The sequence below is a fragment of the Meles meles genome, chromosome 14 (genome assembly GCF_922984935.1).
Source record: "Meles meles chromosome 14, mMelMel3.1 paternal haplotype, whole genome shotgun sequence".
NCBI lineage: Eukaryota > Metazoa > Chordata > Mammalia > Carnivora > Mustelidae > Meles > Meles meles.
The window spans coordinates 25122143-25148941 of NC_060079.1; the positions used below are offsets into that span (position 1 = coordinate 25122143).

The 26799-nt window shown below is 35.3% G+C and overlaps 1 protein-coding gene across 2 annotated transcripts in view; it reads right to left on the minus strand.

Annotated features, from left to right (window-relative positions):
- The window catches only part of FNDC3A (fibronectin type III domain containing 3A), a 167631-nt gene that overhangs the window by 14439 nt on the left and 126393 nt on the right, over positions 1 to 26799 (minus strand). For both annotated transcript variants that reach the window (XM_045977988.1, XM_045977989.1), the window contains 10 exons: positions 18815 to 18868; positions 15337 to 15461; positions 14791 to 14965; positions 13221 to 13307; positions 6249 to 6387; positions 5525 to 5593; positions 4373 to 4491; positions 2724 to 2829; positions 2461 to 2636; positions 397 to 510 (listed from right to left, as the gene is read on the minus strand). In XM_045977988.1, the coding sequence (XP_045833944.1) occupies positions 397 to 510; positions 2461 to 2636; positions 2724 to 2829; positions 4373 to 4491; positions 5525 to 5593; positions 6249 to 6387; positions 13221 to 13307; positions 14791 to 14965; positions 15337 to 15461; positions 18815 to 18868 (1164 nt within the window). The remainder of the gene's footprint in view (positions 1 to 396; positions 511 to 2460; positions 2637 to 2723; positions 2830 to 4372; positions 4492 to 5524; positions 5594 to 6248; positions 6388 to 13220; positions 13308 to 14790; positions 14966 to 15336; positions 15462 to 18814; positions 18869 to 26799) is intronic.

Consider the following 26799-nt stretch of genomic DNA (forward strand, 5'->3'; position numbering starts at 1 on the left):
AAATTTCAAAGGAAACTGAAAATGTAATTATCATTACTGATGATTACTATATACAATAAACAAGTGGAGATAATAAATATAAGAGAAATAGTATTATACTGATACCTACAAATGTTTGTTCTTAACATTAAACTTACCAGTGGCTAAATATCTCAGTAATGAGACACAGCCTTTGAAAAAAATACGAAGCACATCATGAACAAGAAACTATATACTTGTAATGCATATATACCTTACTTAAATGCTTTGAAGAGAAAAAAAAAATCCACTTTTTACCACATGAATTTTACAGGACTTAACTGTTTGCATAATTTAGGAAATGAAATGAAGAGGATCTCTATTCTTTTATATGAACTATTCTAATTATTTAAAGTAAGTCAATGGGAATTACGATACCTCCCAATTTACTTGTGCACAAGTTGCAGATCTGCATGTAACCTGAGGAGGCTTGCATTGATCTGGTGGTCCAGGGGCTGTAGTAATATCACATTTTTCTGAAAATGGTCCAAACTAGAAAAACAAATATAGCCAGTGTTTTCATTTTTTACACACTGATTGCATAGCTCTCCATAAATATTCATAAAAATGAATAAGTACATTATCCATCTTCTTTAAGACTAACTGGTCATAACTCTAAAAGCATTCACAGAAAAGAAAAAGATTTAATGATCAAGGAAGTCACTGTGGGGTGTTTTAAAGTTTTGATATTTACTGTGTTTTCTTCTGCTTTTTCTTCATGAACTGTTTCTGTAAGAAGGGCAGGGTATCAAGGAATTAGGAATGTGGAATGAGTCAGAAAAAATTATATGAGTAAGACAAGGATGCCAATTAAAGGTATGGGAGATGGTAGGCATAAATTATATCTTAAAATTTAGAATAGCTTTTTTTTTTAAAGATTTTATTTATTTGAGAGAGAGAGAGAGAGAGAGGAGGAGGCAGGCCCTCCACTGAGCAGGGAGCCGGATGTGGGGCTTGGTCCCAGGACCCTGAGATCATGACGTGAGCTGAAGGCAGATGCTTAACCAACTGAGCCACCCAGGTGCCCCAAAATTTAGAATGGTTTTAAAAAGAGTCCAAAATATATATTCTCTTGAAATGCAGAAAGTAAATATTTATTTAAGATGATTTTGACAAATTATCAGAATCCTGAAAATACAGATTAAGTACACTAGTATTAAAGATGCTATCCCAGTGTATTGCAGCCTTGTTGAGGCTGACAAGATGATGACTTCAGACAGGAAACAATGGCTTATGTTAGAACTGCCAACAAAGTATTGACATAAGAAATTTTAAAATAAGTTAACAGATAAAGATACTGAAATCAGTTGGAGAATGGGACTAAAATATAGTTCATTAAAATATGAAATAATGGGAGAGACTTGTCAGTTTAATTTTGTGGAACTGTAATTACAGAATAAGAAAAGAGAATGTTACTCAACTGAGACAACAAACTACTGCTTTGTCCTTAGAGAACCTGCTTTAATGCAGAGATGAGATATGTCCTGGTTGAGTGGAAAGGGCTTTGGCTCTGGAGTCTGACAGCCCTGAGTCTGTGGCTTATTTCTGTCACTTCTTATTTGTGTGACTGTGGGCAAGGTATTTAGCTTTTCTGAGCCCTAACCTCCTTAGCTGTAAAATGTAGATATCACCTATTTTGTCCATTTTATGGAGTTGTACAAATACACAGCTAATACTTTTTAAAAAGCCTCATAAAACAAGAAATGCTTAATGTTTTTTTCCCTCCCTTAGGTAAAAATCACCTGAAAGTAAATGCTGACAAAATCAGTCTCAAAAAACTTAATTATTATTCTAAGTATTTCATCTTATGGTCTTGTTTCTACTCTTAAACTTACTAAAAGTAAAACCTACTAGCACCACTGGAAAAGCAAACTTCAGCCCAGCTGAAGTCCAGTGTGTCATGAATTATAAGTGGGGTTTGAAAATATGGAGATTCTAGAACAATTAAGTTACTGTATACACTGACCTCTCTCTTCTTTATTGATATAGGCTTATTAAAAACTGTAAAATTTGGGGGCACCTGGGTAGCTCAGTTGGTAGAGTGGCCAACTCTTGATTTTGGCTCAGGTCACGAATTCAGGGTCCTGAGATCCAGCTCTGTGCTCAGCAGGCTCTGTATGTCCTTCTCCCTCTGCCTTCCCCCACTATCTTCCTCTGCCCCCTTCCCCCATGCTCTCTCTCTCTCTCTAAAATAGATAAATAAATCTGAAAAAAAAACAACAAAAAAAAAAAACAAAAAAAACAAAAAAAACAAAAAACAAAAAACCAAAAAACCAAAAAAACAAAAAACAAAAAAAAAAACCAACTAAAAAAAACCAAAACAAAAAATAACTGTAAACTATGGAATCACATATTGAAAGCAAAATGGCTAACTAATGGGTGCAATCATATATGTCATATGAAATACCACTGTGATCATAATTCAATCAACAGTCTTCCTACCCCCATTTTGTTAGCTGCGTGCAATCTGAAGCTGTAAGTCTTTCCAGGAAGAAGGTTGCTCACTGTACATTCTACTTCAGAACCTTGGTAAACTTCTCTTGGTTCATCTTTTTCTACAGGAGACATTTCTACACCATAGCAGAAAATGGGTGATCCACCATCGACCAGAGGAGGTCCTAAAGGTGGAAAGATTTATGTAGTTTAACAAAAGGAGTATATTTAGTACTAACTTAATAAAAATTTATTACCAAAATGGAAATTACCCCATCGTAACTGTATTTCTTTTGCTTTGGGTCTACCCTGTAATCTGGGAGGGAGGCAGGGGCCAGGAGGCACAGCTGGAGTCTGCACAAGTAAAGATTCAGATACCTGCCAAAACAAAAGCAATAACAAAACAAAATGCCCCAACCAAATAATCAGACTGCTTTTGTTAAAGGAAAATAATGTGAACACAAAGACTGCACCAATAATTTGAAATTCTACTTGACTTTCAACTGAAAAGAAATAAAGTTCTAAATAAAATAAAAACCCAATTAAATCATTAAAACTCTAACTTTATAGAGATAAAGAAACATTCTATGTGACTATATACACAAAGAAAGTTATCAGAAAACCCCCCACAAAACTCTTCCTTTTCGTCTTTTCATAATTAAACAACAACAGCAAAATAACCTTCAACAATCCTAATGGACATTATTTTTGACTCTGTCCAAATGGATTCACAAATCTCTTCTAAAGAAGGATGTTTTAACATTCTGTAAATACTGTTTGCTATGTTTTCAGGTTTAGACTGTTTTGCTTACTTAACCATATACTGTATTTTTAATCTAAATACTAATATGTATATATAATCTTTCCTATTTCCTTTAGTCCTAAAAACAACTAAAAAATTAGGTAAGATTTTCCAACTATTTGGTATCTCCAGGTATTTAGTATGATTTTAGTTTCTATACTATCTAAAAATATATATATTAAGTTTTATTTTAGAAGACTTCTCTTAAAAATACTGATACACAGTGCCATATTCCTTATCTGCATTGTATTAATTTTCTTTCTAAGCATAAAAAATATCTGATCATCACCTTATTCAGAAAGGTATCTTATACAGAATGCTATAATGCTGAATCAGAAAATTAGAGGCTCTTTTGGTGTACAGTGGATTTCCTTTTTTTAAATCCAAGAAGATTTTATTAGATAAAATGAAGCAACTGGATCCCAAAGCCTGTGGGTAGGACTTGCACTCAGTTTCATAATATTCACATTTTCAACACAAAACTTATAAATTTATTTTAAAAAAGGTACCTTCAAAAAAAGAGGTACCTTTATTGCATCAAATTCCATTTGAAAAATATTAATATGTGTGCTCCATGAACACATTCTTGGTTAAATTCATTAAAAAAAAAAAATCACTCCTATTAAAAAACATACCTCTCCAGAACATTACAAATATCTCATATATAATCAATGGCACACTGAGTCCATTTTGGTTAGGGGATCTCTAATAATAACTAAGAACTTTTCTGCAATAAGTAAATATCAGAATCTGTGTTTAAACAGTAAATTATATTTTATGGTTTGTCCTGATACACATAATTTATGAAGCAATCACTCTACAATTATTTCTATCTCTGTTAGGTATGGTTATTAAGCATCATCCTAAAATTTATCTTTATAAATTTTCTGCAACATTTTTGTGTATTTGTTTTTCCAAAACTAAACACTAACCAGTCAATACATATTCACTGAATATGGATTATCAGCCAAGTACTATTTTTAGAAATCCTGGTCACTATAAAATTAATCACCTGGGTTACAGAAATTACTTTGGATACATTTCAAATTTTGAGGCAGCATCTGGTGACCCCATCTTATGTGACCCAAACTTGAAAAAAAATCTACATGTAAGTATTACCGCACTCTGTCCTCCATCGCTGATGCAGTAAACTCGTAAACGATAGAAACAACCTGGATTCAGTCGATCACAAAGATGTTCTCTAGTAGCTCCACTGTATATCATATCCCATTTGTTTCCTGTAAGGTGAAGAATTATGTTCAATCAGCCACAAGGTAATGTTTAACGTTCTGGTATCACAGACACAGCAGGTATCCTAGCTTCACTAATTTAAGTGTTTATGTAATTTGTCAGAAACTATTTAAGCTTGTTTCGAATTTCCTGGAGATGATCTAATTTTCTTTATTTTACATCTTCCTAGACAAATCTGCATGGCTTTGTTGAAATGAAATATCTATGTAACTCTGTACAAACTTTGGCTTACATTCATAATTTGCTTTTAATTAAGCATTTTAAATGTGTTTACTGGTCCAGTAATGACATTATAACACACAAAGAGTAGAAAGAGCAAATAACATAGGAAGTTTAGCCTTAATTAAAAGACATTATTTTGCAGGAAACAGTTCATTGCATAGAAATAAAGACTGTTTAATGTGTCATTCAAAAATAAAGTTCATGAGGCACAGAGAATGTTACTGAAACTAGTACAATGTAAATTAAATTTTACAAGATAATTTTTCTCTGATATGTCTGGTTATAAATCTAACTGAATAAATCTTCAGAAGACTTTTTAGTTCAGATATACTGGAAATGAGCAAAGCAAGCAAATGAGAAAGGAAATAAAATGTAAATGTAAATTTAATAATATAGGTGTACAGCAGTCTTAGAGATTATAACTTAAAGTGGATCATAACAGGCAAAATACTAACTGCTATAAACAAAGGAAAAATAAAAAGTGAAAGAAAAGAGATCATATAAAATGCAAAGTCATGAAGAGCAGAGGCAGACTGGTATAAATAGAATAAATCTATTAATTTTTTTTTTAAAAGATTTTATTTATTTGTCAGAGAGAGAGAGAGCACGCATGTGCCGACAAGCAGGAGAGCAACAGGCAGAGGGATAGGGAGAAGCAGGTTCCCTGCTGAGCAAGGAGCTCAATGCAGGACTCGATCCCAGGACCCTGGGATCATGACCTTAGCTGAAGGCAGATACTTAACTGACTGAGCCACCCAGGTATCCCTAAATCTATTAATTTTTAATAGTTATTCTTACCATTAGAACCTTCTGCCATCTCCACTACATATTTATTGATGGCTGCACCTCCATTGTCTTTTGGTGGGTCTATCCAAAAAAGTAAAAAGTGGTATTAGGCAAAGTACATATAATTAAACAGTGACAGAAATCGTAATAAACAGAATACCAAACCTCAGACTGTTAAAGAAAGTCACCTGTAATGCTTTTTTGATTAGTATCAGTGTTTTAAGTAGTGTATAAACAGATGTTCAATAAATGTTTTATTCTTTTTCAAGTTTTATTTATTTAGCAATCTCCACACCCAATTGTGGGGCTCGTTTGGGGCTTGAATTCAAGACCGTGTGAGATCAAGACTTGCATGCTATTCTGACTGAGCCAGACAGGCACTCCAACAAATGTTTGTTTGAAGTGAGTAAGTGATTTTCATTTTTCATGAGAGCTAGGATGACCCAAGTAACTTTTTAAGCTATAATTTCAGTAATCATTCATTTCACACAGTGCTACCTCTGCTCATAGTCTTACTGCAGGTTCCAAGTTCTTCCTGTAACAAATATGAACTCTGTATTTGTGTGAGTACAATGTTTTCCACAAAAAAAGATACCCAAACAATGAATGATTCTCACATTTCCTATTGAACTTGCTTGAGCTAACAAATGTACCGAACTATCCTAAGAATTATCTTAATATTCAAATCATTTTAATCAAGTATAAAAGTAATGATGTACAAATATGAATATCTTACCCCAAGTTATTTTAAAACTGTGTGAATGTATCTTTCCTTTAACTGAAGGCTTCACAGGTACTCCTGGTTTATCAGGGCATGTAGTAAATTCTACTACTTCACTTGGATTACTTTTACCTTCTGAGTTGTAAGCAATAACCTGTGACATAAAAAAACCAAAGACTTAAAACAATATTCGATACCTAATGATAATAACTTAAAATGAACAAAGTGTTGAGAGATAAATAAGCTCAATCAAATTATAAAGATAAGTTTTCGGACTGTGATGGCTTGGTATGTGAGAACTGCTTGTCTTCAACAGGGACTCAGCATATATGAAGAATATTTAGGTATAATCCCCTTTTAGAGTCAGTTCTGGGAATATAAGTTTAAGTCTAAAATTTTGATACTAACCAAAAATTATCATAGGAATAAGCTATATCTGATAATACTTGATAGGCTTTGGGCATGATTTACTTATTCTTTTACATTCTTTGAGTTTTAAAAAGATGTCCACAAATTCTCTGAATTTCCTTTATTCATGTAAAGGCAAATTCCTCTTACCTTTGAATTGTTCTTAATAACTTGCTTCTAACATAATGTAACAGAAATGAGAGTGTGTAGCTTCCCTACACAAAAATCCATTTGGTGACGAACTAAAGCTTCTGACCAAAAGTCAGAGAGGAACTGAGGGCTAACAACCAACTTGAGTGAACTTGGAAGCAAATCCTCCAGCTCCAGTCAAGCCTTCAGATGACTGCAGCCCTAGCTGGCATCTTGACTATAACCTCACATAAAACCTTCATGAGACCCACTCAGCTAACCTGGTCCTGAATTCCTGACCCGCAGACCCAATACCTGTTTTTTTCAAGCTATTCAGTGGCACAGCAATAAACATAATTCATATCTAAGTATTTTTATATCTGACTTTAGAAATTCAATATATATTTTTACCTTATCTCGTCTACTGAACTTAAAGCTCCTGAAATCAAATATCCAACTTGATATGATTTTTTTTCTAAACCTGCTCCATCTTTACTCTTTCTCATCAGTGAAAAGTACCATCATCTACCTAGTTGCTCAAGTCAAAAATCTAAGAAACATCCTTGATTCTTCCTTCTCTAAACCTACAACTTAAATCTATGAGCAAATCCTGTCAACTCTACCTCTACTTTTCTGTTTTCTGCTACTACTACCACCTTAGTCAAGGCTTCTTTTATTCTATCTTTTCTGAATGACTATATTACTAACTAGTTTCCTAGCTTTCATTCCTTCTCTCAATTCTATTTTCTATACAACTGCCAAAGGTACTTACTTCTTAGTTTAGAACCTTTCAACAGCTTCATTTTATTCAAAATAAAATCTAAATTCCCTATGGCCAACAACACCCTATGTGATTTCACCCTGCCTACCACCACTTTACAGTCTTTTGCATTAGCAGTTATTTTTCCTGCCCAAAATGTTCTTTTTGTTCTTTTTTTTTTTTCCCTTTTTATTAATTTTTTCAGCGTAACAGTATTCATTCTTTTTGCACAACACCCAGTGCTCCATGTCTTTTTGTTCTTGACATGCTAACTTCTTCTGGTTATTCAGATTCAAGTGTCTTTTCCAAAAATACTTTTTGACTACCCAATCATTCTGTTACCTCACCCTAATTTGATTAATCCACAGAGCACTTATCACCATCTGCTATTTGCTTGTTTACTGTCTATTCCCCTAGAGTATTAGTTATTTTGATTACTGTTATATTCTTAGTGTCTAGAACAGTGCTTTATTATAGAATAGATGCTTAATAATTACAGGATGAATGGATGACTCAAGACAAGCTCCATTATGATATGACATGATAATATACACATGGATGTAATAAATCTACCCCCAAATAAATCATGCAGCTCATGAGAATGCAGTAAGATTCGGTTCAATTGTTCAATTTTGCTCAGGCTTCCTCGTCCTCCCATGCACGACAATGCTTTTTATTTGCTGCTTTACAAACTGGACCACAAAGAGAGTCAAAACACTTCTCAATATGGTACACAGTGTTTACTCAAACCTAGAACTAGAAGAAACTATTTAAGTAAGAACAGACTCCCTAAAAATGACAAAGATCCACTAATTATATATTTTTTAAAAATTTTAAATAATTTTTTAAAAAAGATTTTATTTATTTGACAGACAGATATCGCAAGTAGGCAGAGAGGCAGGCAGAGAAAGCGGAGGAAGCAGGCTCCCCGCGGAGCAGAGAGCCCGATGTGGGACTCGATCCCAGGACCCTGGGATCGTGACCTGAGCCGAAGGCAGAGGCTTTAACCCACTAAGCCACCCAGGCGCCCCTCCACTAATTATATTTTTAAGACTATATATTTTGGCACTGCCTCCTTTTACTTCAGTTAGCCATGAAGGTATTAAAGGTTATAAAGCCATATACTTATCTCTCCAGCCCCACAATTTTACAAATAATCAAAAACATTCATTCAGTTCCCCACCATAGAGGGAGCACTGTGCTGGGAACTCTAGGTTTGGTGCACTCTGTTATCTTCAACAAGTTTAGAATCTTTATGCAGAAGACAAGCAAGATGTATATGAAAAGATTTAGGCAATAGGAGAAAGGTTACTAAGGCATAAAATGGTCCACAAAGGCTTCTGAAAAGGTAAATAGAAGTGATATGAGGTCTTCATGGGCAAGAGCAGTAAAAGGGCAAACCTGGGTAAGAGAGAGAACAGAAAGCCCTGGGTATAGAGCAGAAATAATAGTAAATAGTGAGCTCTGATCAAGGAAGAATAAGTAATCAATCTGGTGAGATAGCCAGTTCAAGTAAGGAGTGAAAGTGCATTTTAAAAACTGAATGTGTCAGAATATAAAAAATCTTATATGAAACTAAGGGAAATTTTTTTTTTTAAAGGAAAGCTGTATTTCGGAAAGATTAATCTAGGTATAAAATGGTAATTAGAAAGTAAGAATAGCTTGATAACAGCACAGAACAGATTTGGAGATTTAGTATTCTTCAGAACAAAAAATGACAGCTGACAGAAAGCAAAGAGATGATGTATCCAAGGGAGAAAGGGGCATAATAAGTTAGGACTAAACTTAGGCACACTTAGATTAGGGCAAAGGAGAAAGGAAGACCTCATAAAATGACACTGGGCAAGATGAGGAGGAGGAAGGCAACATGTTTATGTACTGTCACTGATGCTGACATGTAAGTGTATAAGTGAATTTCAAAGATGGAAGATAAGAGAAGCTGATGAATCCCAGGTACTAACTGAACGATTTCTCTCCATCTGAAAAAAAAATTCAAAAATAAATAATAAGCTGCAGTGTAGTATTTAAGGGTTCTCAGCTCAAGGTACTCGGAACTTGATATTTAGAAGGCTTGCTGCTGAAAAAACTGTTTTTCAGGAACTTTAGGAAATAAGAAATCAGCCTCCTACTGGCCCAGAGTCATAGGGAGTGGCCACTAGCTTCTGAAGCCTTTAATAAGAAATATTATAATTATTAATAATTATTATCATTTTAAATTTGGACAACAGGTCTCAGCCAGCTTCTAATGAACCATTTGACAGAGTCAGCATTGTACACTTGTTAACCATTCTGAATTTTTAACTGATTTTAAGAATTTTGGCTGCTTTCTTATGCTTTAAATTTTTATTTTCATTTTTCTTTTGTCCTTTAAATTTTTTCATTGTTCCAATTTTGTTTTAGTATTTTGAGTGTCCTAGGATTGTCTGTAGTGTGGAAACTAGAACTCTTGGCATTTGGTAAACTTGGTCATAGTATAATTTTATGTCAATTATATCATTATTTCTTTACAATTAGTAATATACTATCTAGTCATTGCTTTCTGGATTATAGTATTTTGCTGCTTTTGCTTAGTATTCTAAGATTTCTTTAGTGTTAAGACTTTATTTTGATATGGTTTGCTTGAAAGAAGAGTCTGCAATGTCAAAATAGAAAAGAAAGTCTGAGACAGCAATAGGATTTAATGATTCAAAAGCCTGTCAGGTGGCACCAAGCACAAGGAGATTGAAAATGTCCAAGCTTCTAGAAGACCACATAGTCATCATTTTTAATTTTTTTCCCCCTTTAGATCAGTGGTTCTCAAATTTCAGTAAGCCTCAGAATCACCTGGACAGTGCTGAAACACAGATTGCTAAGTTTTATCCTAGAATTCTTGATTCAATAGAACTGAGGGGGCCAGAAAATTTACATTTCTAACAAGTTCCCAGGTGATGCTGATACAATGGTCTAGTGATCACACTTGGGAAACTACTATTCTTGGTTATCACTATTACAATTGATTATTTAATAAGCTTTTATATAATCCCTTCCTATGAGCCAGTGATCTGTTAAGAGTTTGTTTAGAGACATTGTTTTCCTATCCCCTCTCTAGTTACTTGGGGGTAGTTTTTGTAAAAGCCTATTGTCTCCTTGGAGATTTTGACTGTATATCCTGCAATCTGAATGTGACTGCCACAGTGAAACAATTTTAAATAAAAATCTGTACTTTTTTAAAATAGTGGATCATAAGAAATTTACTCCCTTATATGTATATATAACATTTTCGTCTCTATGTGGAAATAACACCATGGTGTTACAGGATAGTAGAATTCTAAGAATTTTAATAAACTTTCCAAATTATAAAGATCTTAACATTTCCCCTTAGAAAATATTAATCATTTTCTAATCATTACTGAATAATCATAACAATAATCATTACTGAAGCAAAATACAATCCAACATCATCCTAAGAGGAAAACTGAATGAATGTACTTACTTCTTAAGTATTTTATAACTCTTGTAAAAATATGAAAACTCTGTATTTGGAAAAAATTAAAATCACTCAGTGTTATCATAAGTTTTAAAAATGAAGCTGATATATAAGACAAAGCATAGTAAATATAATTATTATGCTCTTCATAATCAAATCTCATGCTTAAAAATTTTCTAAGGTTCTCAAGGGATAAAATTTATCTTTGCTTTTTAATAGTGAAAACAATTTACAGTAGATACTATCATTTATTTGAAGTGATTTGATTAAACAAGTACTGAGAAGAAAATTCAAATGTTGAATGTATCAACTAATAAGCATCTTGTTGTATTTTTACAAAAACTTGGGCACAAAAATGTAGGCTGGCTTATATTAATTGGTATATTGACTAATTCAAGCACTGTCTCCAAGAAATAGCAATGTATATCCCTGATCAAGTCAGAGTTAAAAATACCCTGAGAATGGATGCTATACTATAAAAGAATTAATTTCTGGAATCTCCACAGTAGATGAATTTTCAAAGCTTGCTAGTGCTTCAAGTGAGCAAGAATGATACATATAGTTTCCATGTCTCAAGCAAGCAATAAATGACATGTAGAGTCTGTCTGCTTTACACCAGAAATAATTCAGTGTAAAGGCCAACAGGTGAGCTAAACAAGGCAAGTATCTCTGCTGGGGGATAGGTGGGTTGGCTGGAGGCAGCAGCATTTGCCTAGTAGGGACTCAAACTCCTCGTACAGAACTTTATGGGAGGGGGAGGAATTTGTTTCACAAACTAAATATAATGGACATAACTGGGGCAAAGTTTCTTTCTGATGATGAAGGGAGCTAGAAATAAGAAAAAGGAGAAAACCAGAATTAACCTGTGGTATTGGATTAAAACTGGAGGTACGTGTGTAAACTCATGGTTTAAAAAAATATATATGTAGAAATACAGATGTAAATGTGTTTGTGCATATAAATTTTGTGTGTGCACATACATACATATAGCTCATAGCTCTGTCCACTGAGAGGGTATCCAGGAGTAGCAAAACTGTTACAGCAATAAGTATACTTACTTCCCAGATTTTGGCTTATAAATACCATTGTCTATTAAAAGGACCCAAGTGCTTTGAGAAACAAAACAATCTCAAGGCTGAAGAAGGGAAAGTACAAGATGAGACCGGAATATCATGTGCCAGAAAGGAAAGGTTCAAAGAATGATGGGGGACACATTTCAAAAGGATCTGAAAGCCAGACTGAAGGGGCTCCTAAATCTGAAACAATTTGAGTCTCACAACTGACAATCATAGTAACAAAAATAACCCACTCAGTAAACAGGAATCCATGAGTTCACATTAACATAAATGAGAAAAGAAAGCTTTTCTTTATAGTATAATGCCAAATAATAAATGTAGAAGACAAAATAAAATTGAAAATTTTAATTTTTATTTTATTTAATTTTATTTTAGTTGCCACTTGGCAACTATTGATCAGTAATAATGGACTCAGGCAAGAATTACCAATGGATGTTAAAACTAGTACGTGAAAGTCTGACAAAAACCAAGATGTTTACATAGTAATTAGAAAATGCTATTATTAGAAAGGGAAAAGGAAAACCTTATGGTGAAGAAACATGGTAAAAATAATCTTCATCAGGTGAATACCAGCAATGAGACAAAATGAAATTGTGTACCACTTGATATAATGTACTTAGAAAATAAAAGCATTACTTTTTCAGATACTGCTAACAAAAAAGCACATTCTGAATGTGTTTAACAACATCCACATTTTAGAAGATGTTTGCTCACAAATAAAAGTCCCATAAGACATTAAAATTGATTTGAATTTAAATATATATAGTTTGACAATGTTACATAGTAAGAAAGCAGTAATGCTCATTAGAAAAGTCAAACTATTTTAACTTTTTATGTTTTTTTGAGTGCAAGCAAGCAAGCAAGCAAGCGAGTGACTGACCATAAGTGGGGAGAGGTAGAGGGAGAGTGAGAATCCTAAGTAGGCTCCACATCCAGTGCGAGGAGCCTGATGCGGGGCTTGATCTCACAATCCTGCTATCATGACCTGAGCCAAAATCAAGATTTGGATGCCCAACTGACTGAGCCACCCAGGCTCCCCAAGCCCAAAACTATTTTAGATTTAAAACCAAGGAGTGAGGTGTATACTTAGCTTTAAGACAACAGGAACAACAAAAACGACAAATTTTATATGGGCTTTCAAAGCTTACCTTAAATTTATACTTTGTACTACGTCTGAGATTCTTTACTGTGTAAGCAAGATCTTCTCCATCATATTTAGGCTTAAAACCATATCCCTGGAAAGTGAAAATAAGCCTTTCTCAGATGTCTAACAGCAGAAATATGGGGAATAACAAATATGTAAAAAGACCCAGGTCTTCTTCATCTTCTACTGAGTACAAGGTGATTAATACTCTCTTAAGTGTAATATACTCACCTTGAATCTTCTACCTTGAATGGACAGATCCAGAAATGCTAATGAATGTTTGTAGGGGGATGGAGAACTCCTCCATAAGTATAGTAACCAAGAGAAGATCTTTGTGTTGAAGGTAAAGTCAGTCAATGGTAACATCACCATCAGTAAGCATATCTCTAAAACTAATAGACTTTCCTACACAGATGTTGTAAGAGCTAAACAGAGTTATAACCATTTGACATACTTAACTTGCCCTGTGTTTAAGTAAATAAATAAATGGTTGGCTGTGCTGGCAGGAAGGCATGTCACTTAGGTATTGGATTGCTATTTATAGCTCCAGGGATAATGCCTCACTACTTTTCCATTGTTATTTTTAAAAGTTGATATATAATTCGCATACTATAAAATTCCCACTTGAAGTATGAAATTCAATCATTTATAGTGTATTCACTATACAATTATCATTGAATTCTAATTCTACAATGAAGCCTGTACTTTACTTTTTGGTTAGCAGTCACTTCCCCTCTTTTCTTATCCACTAATATACTCTCTAATAAACTAATATACTTTCTGTGTATTCATGTTCATTCATGTCATGACTAATTCCATTCCTTTATATGGTTCAATGATACTCCATTGTATGGATATATCACACTTTGTTTATCTGTTCAACAATTAATGGGCATCTGGGTAGTTTCCACTTTTTGGGCATTATGAATAATGCTATGAACATTCACGTACAAATTTCTGTATAAACATGTGTTTTCAATTCTCTTGGGTACATAGCTGGGAGTGGACCAATGTATTTTTCACTCAAATTGCTTTAAAGTAGCTCTGAAAAGCTATGAAACGATATAGAACTAATAGAAGACACCCTAACTCATGTTAGCTATGTTTTAGCTCATAGAAGACAAGCCACTGGAAACCTGATTCTGGTGGCACTATATAATATCATGTGATACTCTTCATATCTTCTGTGGTGCTTGGGAAAGCAGTGTATGAACACAGCTGGAAAAGGTGGACATATTATTTCCTTATTTTTTAGAGCTGCTTAGGCTGAAAGGCTGTGGTGATCTTCCCTCTCTTTATTTTCCCTAAAACATATATATTTAAAAATGCAGTCTATGCTGTTCCTAGGCACAAATACATACAAACAAACATAAAAAAACAAAACCCCCTCCCACACATCAAGAAAAGACAAGACTGAGTTCTTCCTCATTCCCAATTCCTCCTAAATAATAACCAACACCAAGGACTCAAGGATCTGGGAAAGGATCTAACTACTGTGGCACTATTTACTTATAAGGATAGGTGTTACCTGAAATAGGTTTTAAACACTACTTAAAATACATATTTATACTTACTGAAGTTTCTTCTTCCATCTCTAAAATGTAAGAAATTCCTTCATCTGATGGTGTTCCTGAGGGCTTACTCCATTGTAAGGATAACCAAGTAACACCAGCCTTAGTTAATACAGGACTTGCTGGCATAGAAGGGGCACAGCCTGAAGTGTAATATAAGACTTCTTCACTAAAACCACTGTTGAAACAAATCGTTTTTAAGAATGAATGAAAAAGAGCTGTTTTTATAGCTAAAAATTTCAATTTGATGACATTTTCTGAAAGTGACAATTTTTGATAACTAATTATAATCCAAATAATGTGTCTTGGAGTTGATAATATTTTCATGGTTACCAGATCAGAACCTAAAAGTGTATTTACTAATACACTTTTAAAACTGTAGTTTATGTAACTAACATCTTCTCTTACAGCTTTTGCTATGATAATTAATACATCTTTACTATACCAACATAAACTAAAGCAGAATTTTTAGTGGATAATTTGGATTCTGCATAATTTATATTAAGTGAAGTTGACTAAATAATATATTTGCATTAAAATGTATCTTACCTTGTGCCATACTCATTTTTGGCTGACAGTCTAAATTTACAACCCATTGCTGGTGACAGTTTAGTAATTTTAAATTGCTTCTGTAAGCCCATATAACACTGACAAAATTCTCCATTTCCTTTTCCCTAAAAAAAATTGGCTGATTATTATATATCATGTACATTACTGTAAAAAGATAAATCCACAAAATTCCTGCTTGATGAATAATGACATATGAGCTGGTATACATTAAAAGTCATTTTGTTACATGAATCATGGATCTCAAGAGAAAAGTAGAGATAACCTACATCTTTGAAATGGTACTTACTGTTCATTAAATGCAGAATTTACAAACCAGAAAGTAGGTATCTCTGTATCTACCTTCTCAAACTAAGTACTCTGTTTTAACTGATGCTAAATGTCTGGGTTTAGTAAAAGAACTTCTTTCCATGTATGGACCCCACAATCTCTATGGGGGGACTGGTATTAGCAGAAATAGGGTGATCTTTGACATACACAACTAGCAGTGTTCCTCAATCTATGAAAAGTTCTACACAGTTTTAAGGTCCCTAAGTGATTCCCAAACCTCCACCTTAACAGCTGCTAACATTCTATACAGTAAAGATTCTGGAAACACAACTGCCTAGGTTTAACAGTAACAGAATATAAGCAGAGAGAAAAACCCGATTATAGGCAAAGAGAACAGGAGAGACAAAAGTCTGCAGCTCAGGACAACTAAAGAGTGTTAGACGTTTAGGATGCTACATAAAATAGACACGTTTCTTATTCTCCATCCATTCTTCTCTACTGTGTTGGTAGAGGTAAACTGTGGTTTTAGGGTGACTTCTTCAAAGAAAACCTTCAATCTCTCTCTGGCTGCTTTACTACACTTTCCTGTTTTAATGGTGATTACAACTGATTCTATTGAGTTGTCTAAACAGAAAATTGTATCCTCTCTCAATAATAATAATTTTGCCCCCCCCCCAGCCATTATTTGGCTGTACCTGTATGTTCCAAAACATACTTCATTAACGTTAAGTAAAGGTGGGAATGACTGACAACTTTGACTTGTTTCAGCTTTGACCAGAAATGCTTTTATTGTTTAGTGATGGTACTTCACTTAATAAAAAAATAACTATCAGATAAGGAATTATCTTCCTTTCCTAATTTGAGTTTTAATTAAGTGCTAAATTTTATCAAATATCTTTTCATAATTTATCAACATAAGTTTTTTTCTTCTAAATTACTATGATAGATTTCCCAGTTCTAAATTCTCTTAAAACTTCTGGCATAAAACCTACTTGTTTGTGCCCCATTACTCTTTTAATATAGGCATACCTTGTTTTATTGCACTTCATTTTACTGTGGTTTGCTGATAGTGTTTTTTACAAAGTCTGGTTTGTGGCAACCCTGCATCAAACAGTTCTACTGGTGCCATTTCCCCAACAGCATTTGCTTACTTTGTGACTCTGTGTCATGTTTTGGTAGTTCTTGTAATATTTCAAATTTTTTCATATTATTGTATTTGTTATGGTGATTCATGGAAGAGGCCAACATATCAACATTAACAGGAGTTCGGCAGAAGCGGATTCCAACCCTCATGGATGATTTTGTGGGTTCCAAGACTTCAACAGAGGAAATAACAGCAGAGGTGGTGGAAACAGCAAGAGAACTAGAATTAGAAATGGAGCCTGAAGATGTGACTGAGTTGCTGCAATCTCATGATAAAACTTTAGTGGGTGAAGAGGTGCTTCTTAAGGATGAGCAAAGAAAGTGGTTTCTTGAGAGGGAATCTACTCCTGTTGAAGATGCTGTGAAGACTGTTGAAATGACAACAAAGGATTTAGAATTTTACATAAACTTAGTTGACAGAGTAGCAGCGGGGTTTGAGGGGACTGACTCCGGTTGTGAAAGTTTTAGTGTTGGTAAAATGTTATCAAACAGCATCGCATGTTACAGAGAAATGGTTCATGAAAGGAGAGTCAACTGATGCAGCACACTTCACTGTTGTCTTATTTTTTCAAAAAGCTGCTGAAGGCACCCCAACTTTCAGCAAGCACTACACCTCACCAGCCTGCAGCCATCAACATCGAGGTAAGACCCTTCACTAGCAAAAAGATTATGACTCACTGAAAGCTCAGATGATGGTTAGCATTTTCTAGCAACGAAGTATTTTTTTAAATTTAATTTTTTCAGTGACAACAAAGTATTTTTAAAATAAGGTATGTACATTTGTTTTAAAAGACAATGCCATTGTACCTTTAACAGACTATAAATATTGTGTGGTATATAACTTTTTTTTTTTTAAAGATTTTATTTATTTATTTGACACACAGAGAGAGAGAGAGAGAGAGAGGGAACACAAGCAGGGGAAGCAGGAGAGGGAGAAGCAGGCTTTCCACGGAGCAGGCAGCCTGATGTGGGGCTTGATCCCAGGACCCTGGGATCACGATCCGAGCCGAAGGCAGAGGCTTAAGGACTGAACCACAGGAAACCAAAGAAATTCATGTGGCTTGCTTTGAGATATTTGCTTTATGGTGGCTGGCTAGAACCAAACCTGCAGTACCTTCAAGGTATGCCTACATACTGCTGAATTCCCAAATTATCAATGGAATTTCTTCTATACCCTCTGGCCACTCCTCTTAGCTGTGGTATAAGCAGTAGGAAAAGAGATGATGTAATAAATGATAGTAAAACAAAATACTACATAACAGAGCTCAGTGTGCTTGCTGTGGTAGGCTGAATAATGGCCCGCAAAGATATCCAAGTCCTAAACCGTGGAACCTGTGAATGTTACTCTATTCAGGGACTGTACAGATGTTATTAAGTTAATGCTCTTGAGATGGAGAGATTATCCTGTATTATCTAGGTGGACCTTAAATGGAATTACAAATGTCCTTTTTAGAGCAGAAAAGATGTGAAGACAGAAGAGGAAAAAGGCCATGTGATAATGGCAGCTGGGGCAGAAAAGGCTATTTGATGAGGCCATGGGTTCATGGTAATGACACAGTAATGAAGAGAGCCTCCAGAAGCTGGAAAAGTTGGGAGAATGGATTCTTCTCTAGAGTCCCTAGAAGAAGCATGGCTATAGCGACATCCTGATTTTGGCCCAGTGAGAGTCATACTGGATTTCTGGCTTCCGGAAATATAGGAGAATGAGTGTGTGTTGTTTTGAACCATCAGGTTTGTAGCAATGTGTTAAAGTAGCCATAGTAAAAAATTATACTTGCTTTTAAGGCTGATGTGAAAAAAAAAATTTCCTTCATCAAGGTAATTCCCCAAGTGAGAACTTTGAGGGGTTTAAGTCAAAAACAAAAAAATAAAACAAAACGTAGGAAGGTCTAGTCAGTAATGTTTTCTAGGAACACCATTAATTTGCTCATGCACCACCAAAAGCATTCATAATGTTTTTAAAGAGGAAAAAACTATTAAAACAAATTATTTCTGCTTGAGGAGATATACACATAAATTCCCAATTTAAAAGATCCAATTTACTTACCTCATCCCATTCTAAAATAAAGCTTTGGATTTTAGAACCATTGTCACTAGGTGCCTAAAAGAAATACCAAAAAAAAAAAAAAAAAAAAAAAGCACAAATTATTAGAACTTTTGTAAAAGATACTGTGAGAATCTAATCTGAGGAATCTATTGTGTTGTAGATGTTCTCTATGGCTTAACTCTGGAAAACCTGCACAGGGAATATAGATATATATGTATTATATAACTCCATAATCCCTTTAAATGCAAGGTAAGAAAACAAAGCAGAGTCTATTCAAGTTTTTCTGAACACTGAACAACTTCCTGTAGCAAGAACCATCTTAACTTTTAATCTATTTAAAAAATCACTTTGCCTGTTGTCAGAAGGTTTCATCAGCTTTAAGTTCCTAGGATTGATCTTGTTATTTTCATTACAACTCACTTTACAATCTATAAGTAATACTGTGTGATACACCAGAGAAGGAAAGAATCAGGGAGCTTAGAAGAACTTCAAGAGGTCACACTGTCTGGATCTTTGCTTCTAGATGCCATGTGCCCATTACCTAATATTGCTCATTCAACAATCTGTTTATCTTCAGTGGTGAAAATTTGTCTCCCTTAACATTTTATTCTAGTATTTAATCACTCTAGAACTCAAGAATTTCAACCTTATTTCTACTTGAATTTTCTACTATTTCAACTTGCTTCCTCTTTATTCTCACTTTAGATGTAAAACAATCGATCACTACTCTCCTTATAATAGCTTCATTCATTTGAAGACAACTGACTCTAAGACTCCTTTTATCAAAATTAAATAATCTTAACTTTTAAAGTCATTCTCCAGAGAATTCCTATAATTCTCTGGACTCAATTTGGATTTTATATAATATTGCCAACCATATATTTTTAAAAAGATTTTATTTATTTATTTGAGAGAAGGAGTGACAGAGAGTGAGTGAGCATGAGTGGGGAAGAAGGGCACACGAGAGGGGGAAGCAGACTCCCCACTGAGCAGGGATCCTGATGTGGGCCTCAGTTCCTGGACTCCAGGATCATGGCCTGAGATGGCAGGTCTGCCTTAAGACGTTTAACTGACTGAGACACCCAGGCGCCCCCATTGTGAACCATGTTAAGAGCAATCAAGAACGGTCAACTTTTTTTTTTTTTTAAGATTCCATTTTTATTTATTTGACAGACAGAGATCACAAGTAGGCAGAGAGGCAGGCAGAGAGAGAGAGAGAGGAGGAAGCAGGCTCCCTGCTGAGCAGAGAGCCCGTTATGGGGCTCGATCCCAGGACCCTGGGATCATGACCTGAGCTGAAGGCAGAGGCTTTAACCCACCGAGCCACCCAGGCGCCCCAAGAACGGTCAACTTTTTAATAAAGAACTTTTTATAACATGAAGGTCCAAATTACTTGTTGACAATTAACACAGATCTTGTGTTTAAAAATTTTTTTAAATTATAATTTTTAAGTGGTGAACATGACCGGAATTTGCTATGCAAGTTACAGGTGTGGCAGTTCAAAGTAACTACAGTATGGATGGGGCAGAAAAAGAAACCTTGGGAAATTCAACTCTTACACAGCAAAGGAAGAGAATCCCAAAGCAGAGAAGATTGCAAATCTCAGCAAGAAGTGTGTGGTATAAAAATATATTTCCCCATGATTAATGCCTCCAGATTGTTCTAGCCTAGTTGCTAAGGTTGCACATTTATTTTCCTTAATTTTTTCTACTTTATTTTGTGAGGCTTTCCAAGTCAAGGAAATGGATTCTCTTCAACTCCCTGGAAGAAGCATGTCTATGGTGACACTTTCAACAACCTGTGACCATTTCTCCAAGTTAGAGGGGAAACTATTAGGTGTAAAGTGTTTTTACCTTATCTCATTTAATCCTCAAAGCAACTCTTTGTAGTATTATTATCCAAACTATACAAAAGAGGAAATGGAGGCTTTAAAGAACCCAAGTAAGTTGCCCCAGATCACTCAGTCATTAAGAGAACAGAGCTGAATTTGCTCAGACACAAAACCAGTGTTCCTACCCAGCAATATTCCAGAGGCTGAGCAACAGGAGGTCTGGTAGGTATTAGTAATTATAGACCAACTTTAGTTGGCTTTTTATCAACACCATTAGAGTTGCACTGGCAACTCTAAACAATGTCAGCTGATACAATACTTCTCTCAAGCTGCTACCTCAAGTGCCACCCACGCCTTGATTCTGATGCCATGTTAACCCCCAAGTAATATTTTCAGATTATATGAGGCAACAGAGTCAAAAGATCTGATATTTAAATCATAAACTACACTAAGCCAGTTTTCTTCAATTTTAACATTACATAGCAACAATCGGTATTATGTTTATTATGTTCCAGGCACTATGCTATGGGCTATATAGGTATTACCTGATAATCCTCCCAACAACTCCAGGTATACAATACTATCCCCAGTACCAGTACAAATGATTCTCTCTTTCTCCAATCGTGCTATTACTATGCACATACAGGACTATTTCTTGAAGAGTATGAGCCTAGGTAACCTGAGTGGGCAACCAAGAGGCCTAGGGCATAAGGGCACTTTTTACAATTTACACAGACTTGCTGGCCTATTGTTAAAGACAAATTTCAAAACTCAATGTTATTTTATCTTCAGAATAAATAGCAGTACCCTACTGAAGTCTGAACCTACATGAAAGGCACCAGGCTGCTACCCTAAGTGCCCTACTAATAAAATGCTACTCTAAGTGACATGAAATAAAATTAGTCATACTTATCACAAACAAAAATGTATGTATGTACATACTTCTCTGATTTACATGGGCTAACAGTACTTTTTAACTGCATAAAACATCTAAGCCCCAAACAAGTTTTCAGAAAGAAAGCTAGCCCTGAGTTTTGCTCTTGGGGTAAGAGTAGATAATTAAATCAAGACTAGTAGTTATTTTCTTACTATAAATCAATAATTGCTAGGAGGGGTGGTACTCCCTTCTAGGGCACGTTTAGAAATTTTGTTGGGGGTGTTTCTGACCAGCACAATAATGGCAGGGGGAGTAAAGGCTGATTTTTACAAGTGGGGATCAAGGATGTTATCAATTCTGCACAGTGTGGGACAATTAATACAATGAAGAATTTTTCTCTTTCTCTAGAACTTTTGAATGTCCTCTTGGACATCCATATAGGTGAAATATCTGTTTATAATTATGAGAGCCTAGAACCCAATTCCATTTTACAAGGTATTTTTTCTATAGTTTTAAGTTACTGGATTTTCCCAAAATGTAACTACTCTGCAATCTGAGAAAGGCTGTATTTCATTTGTTCAGAAATTTACCAAGACTCATATATCATTTCAGTAATTCACGTCTCCCAATGACAACGCTCTCTGTGCTATGTGAATTATCGATTCTATCTGTGGTGGATGTCCATTTCATCATATCTTCTTGTGCAGCTGGGCACAAAAAATTTACATGTTAGCAAATCTATTATTCTAGTCTATTATTCTATTAAAATAGAGTATTTAATAGAGAATATTATAAAATTATATTATTATAAAATAGAGTATTTAATGGAATATTCCTTAAAATATTATATATATATGTATATAAATAAAATTAACATATAATGTATTATTAGCCCTAGGGGTACACGTCTGTAAATCGCCAGGTTTACATACTTCACAGCATTCACCATAGCACATACCCTCCCCAATGTCCATAACCAAACCATCCTCTCCCTACCCACCTCCCCCGAGCAACCCTCAGTTTATTTTGTGAGATTAAGAGTCTCTTATGGTTTGTCCTGATCCCATCTTGTTTCCTTTTTTCCTTACCCTCCAAATCCCCCATGTTGCCTCTCAAATTCTTCGTATCAGGGAGATCATATGATAATTGTCTTTCTCTGATTGATTTATTTCACTCAGCATAATACCCTCTAGTTCCATCCATGTCGTCTCAAATAGCAAGATTTCACTTCTTTTGATGGCTGCCTAGTATTCCATTGTATTTATATACCACCTTTTCTTTATCCATTCATCTGTTGATGGACATCTAGGTTCTCTCCAGTCAGATCATTGACTACTGTGGACATTGCTGCTATAAACATTTGGGTGCACGTGCCCCTTTGGATCACTACATTTGTATTTTTAGGGCAAATACCCAGTAGTGTGATTGCTGGGTCATAGGGTAGCTCTATTTTCAACATTTTGAGGAACCTCCATGCTGTTTTCCAGAGTGGTTGCACCAGCTTGCATTCCCACCAATAGTGCAGGAGGGTTCCTCTTTCTCCGCATCCTCACCAGCACCTGTCATTCCCTGACTTGTTGATGTTAGCCATTCTGACTGGTGTGAGGTGGTATCTCATTGTGGTTTTGATTTGTATTTCCCTGATGCCAAGTGGTATGGAGCATTTTTTCATGTGTCTGTTGGTCATCTGGATGTCTTTTTTGCAGAAATGTCTGTTTATGCCCTCTGCCCATTCCTTGACTGGATTATTTGTTCTTTGGGTGTTGAGTTTGATAAGTTCTTTATAGATTTTGGATACTAGTCCCAATAGTTCATTTTGCCCTTGCTTCCTTGCCTTTGGCGATGCTTCTAGGAAGAAGTTGCTGCGGCTGAGGTCGAGATTGCTGCCTGTGTTCTCCTCAAGGATTTTGATGGATTCCTTTCTCACACTGAGGTTCCTCATCCATTTGGAGTCTATTTTTGTGTGTGGTGTAAGGGAATGATCCAGTTTCATTTTTCTGAATGTGGCTGTCCAATTTTCCCAACACCACTTGTTGAAGAGACTGTCTTTTTTTCCACTGGACATTCTTTCCTGCTTTGTCAAAGATTAGTTGACCACAGAGTTGAGGGTTTATTTCTGGGCTCTCTATTCTATTCCACTGATCTATGTGTCTGTTTTTGTGCCAGTACCATACTGTCTTGATGATGACAGCTTTGTAATAAAGCCTGAAGTCTGGAATTGTGATGCCACCAACTTTGGCTTTCATTTTCAATATTCCTCTGGCTATTCGAGGTCTTTTCTGGTTCCATATACATTTTAGGATTATTTGTTCCATTTCTTTGGAAAAAAATGGATGGGATTTTGTAGGGATTGCATTAAATGTGTAGATTGCTTTAGGTAGCATAGACATTTTCACAATATTTGCTCTTCCAATCCATGAGCATGGAACATTTTTCCATTTCTTTGTGTCTTCCTCAATTTCTTTCACAAGTACTTTATAGTTTTCTGAGTACAGATTCTTTGCCTCTTTGGCTGGGTTTATTCCTAGGTATCTTATGGTTTTGGGTGCAACTGTAAATGGGACTGACTCCTTAATTCTCTTTCTTCTGTCTTGTTGTTGGTGTATAGAAATGCAACGGATTTCTGTGCATGGATTTTATATCCTGACACTTTACTGAATTCCTGTACAAGTTCTAGCAGTTTTGGGGTGGAGTCTTTTGGCATTTTCCATGCAAAGTATCATATCATCTACAGAGTGATAGTTTGATGATTTCTTTGCTGATTTGGATGCCTTTAATTTCTTTTTGTTGTCTGATTGCTGAGGCTAGGACTTCTAATACTATGTTGAATAGCAGTGGTGATAATGGACATCCCTGCCGTGTTCCTGACCTTAGCACAAAAGCTCTCGGTTTTTCTCCACTGAGAATAATATTTGTTGTGGGTTTTTCATAGATGGCTCTGATGATATTGAGGTATGTACCCTCTATCCCTACACTTTGAAGAGTTTTGATCAAGAAAGGATGCTGTACTTCGTCAAATGCTTTTTCAGCATCTATTGAGAGTATCATATGGTTCTTACTCTTTCTTTTATTAATGTATTGTACCACGTTGATTAATTTGCAGATGTTGAACCAACCTTGCAGCCCAGGGATAAATCCCACTTGGTCATGGTGAATAATCCTTTTAATGTACTGTTGGATCCAATTGGCTAGTATTTTGGTGAGAATTTTTGCATCCGTGTTCATCAAGGATATTGGTCTATAATTCTCTTTTTTGATGGGGTCTTTGGTTTTGGGATCAAGGTAATGCTGGCCTCATTAAATGTTGGATCCAATTGGCTAGTATTTTGGTGAGAATTTTTGCATCCGTGTTCATCAAGGATATTGGTCTATAATTCTCTTTTTTGATGGGGTCTTTGGTTTTGGGATCAAGGTAATGCTGGCCTCATTAAATGAGTTTGGAAGTTTTTCTTCCATTTCTATTTTTGGAACAGTTTCAGGAGAATAGGAGAACATTCTGGAGAATGTTCCATGTGCACTACAGAAGAATGTGTGTTCTGTTGCTTTGGATGTAATGTTCTGAATATATCTGTGATGTCCCTCTGGTCCAGTGTGTCATTTAAGGCCCTTATTTCCTTGTTGATCTTTTGCTTGGATGATCTGTCCATTTCAGTGATGGCGGTGTTAAAGTCCCCTACTATTATTGTATTATTGTCGATATGTTTCTTTGATTTTGTTATTTATAGGTTTATATAGTTGGCTGCTCCAATGTTAGGGGCACAGATATTTAAAATTGTTAGATCTTCCTGTTGGACAGACCCTTTAAGGATGATGTAATGTCCTTCCTCATGTCTTATTATAGTGTTTGGCTTAAAATCTAATTTATCTGATATAAGGATTGCCATCCCAGCTTTCTTTTGGTGTCCATTAGCATGGTAAATTGTTTTCCACTCCCTCACTTTAAATCTGGAGGTGTCTTTGGGTCTAAAATGAGTTTCTTGTAGACAGCATATTGATGGGTTTTGTTTTTTTATCCATTCTGATACCCTGTGTCTTTTGACTGGGACATTTAGCCCATTTACATTCAGGGTAACTATTGAAAGATATGAATTTAGTGCCATTGTATTGCCCGTAAGGTGACTGTTACTGCATATTGTCTCTGTTCCTTTCTGGTCTACTACTTTTAGGCTCTCTCTTTGCTTAGAGGACCCCTTTCAATATTTCCTGTAGACCTGATTTGGTGTTTATAAATTCTTCTAGTTTTTGGAAGCTTTTTATCTCTCCTTCTATTTTCAATGCTAGCCTCACTGGATAAAGTATTCTTGACTGCATGTTTTTCTCATTTAGTGCTCTGAATATATCATGCCAGTTCTTTCTGGCCTGCCAGGTCTCTGTGGATAAGTCTGCTGCCAATCTAATATTTTTACCATTGTATGTTACAGACTTCTTGTCCCAGGCTGCTTTCAGGATTTTCTCCTTGTCACTAAGACTTGTAAGTTTTACTATTAGATGATGGGGTGTGGACCTATTCTTATCGATTTTTTGAGGGGAGTTCTCTGTGCCTCCTAGATTTTGATGCTTCTTCCCTTTGCCATATTACAGAAATTCCCTACTATAGTTCGTTCCAATGTACCTTCTGCCTCTCTCTTTCTTCTTCTTCTGGAATCCCAATTATTCTAATATTGTTTCGTCTTATGGTATCACTTATCTCTTGATTTCTCCCCTCGTGGTCCAGTAGTTGTTTGTCTCTCTTCTGCTCAGCTTCTTTATTCTTTGTCATTTGGTCTTCTATATCACTAATTCTCTCTTCTGCCTCATTTATCCTAGCAGTAAGAGCCTCCATTTTTGGTTGCACCTCATTAATGACTTTTTTGATTTCAGCCTGGTTAGATTTTAGTTCTTTTATTTCTCCAGAAAGGGTTTTTATTTCTCCAGACAGGGTTTTTCTAATATCTTCCATGACTTTTTTGAGCCCAGCTAGCATCTTGAGAATTGTCACTCTGAACTCTAGATCTGACATATTACCAGTGTCCGTATTGATTAGGTCCCTAGCCTTTGGTACTGCCTGATGTTCTCTTTTTTTGTGGTGAGCTTTTCCACCTTGTCATTTTATCCAGATAAGAAAGTATGAACGAGAGAATAAAATACTAAAAGGGTCACAAAGACCCCAGAAAAATGTGTGTTAACCAAATCAGAAGAGACCCCAAATCATGGGGAGAAGAAAGCGGGTAAAAAGAAGTTAAAAAAATAAAAATATATATTGATTTTGGGTGTATTTCGGTTTCTTAGACGAAACTA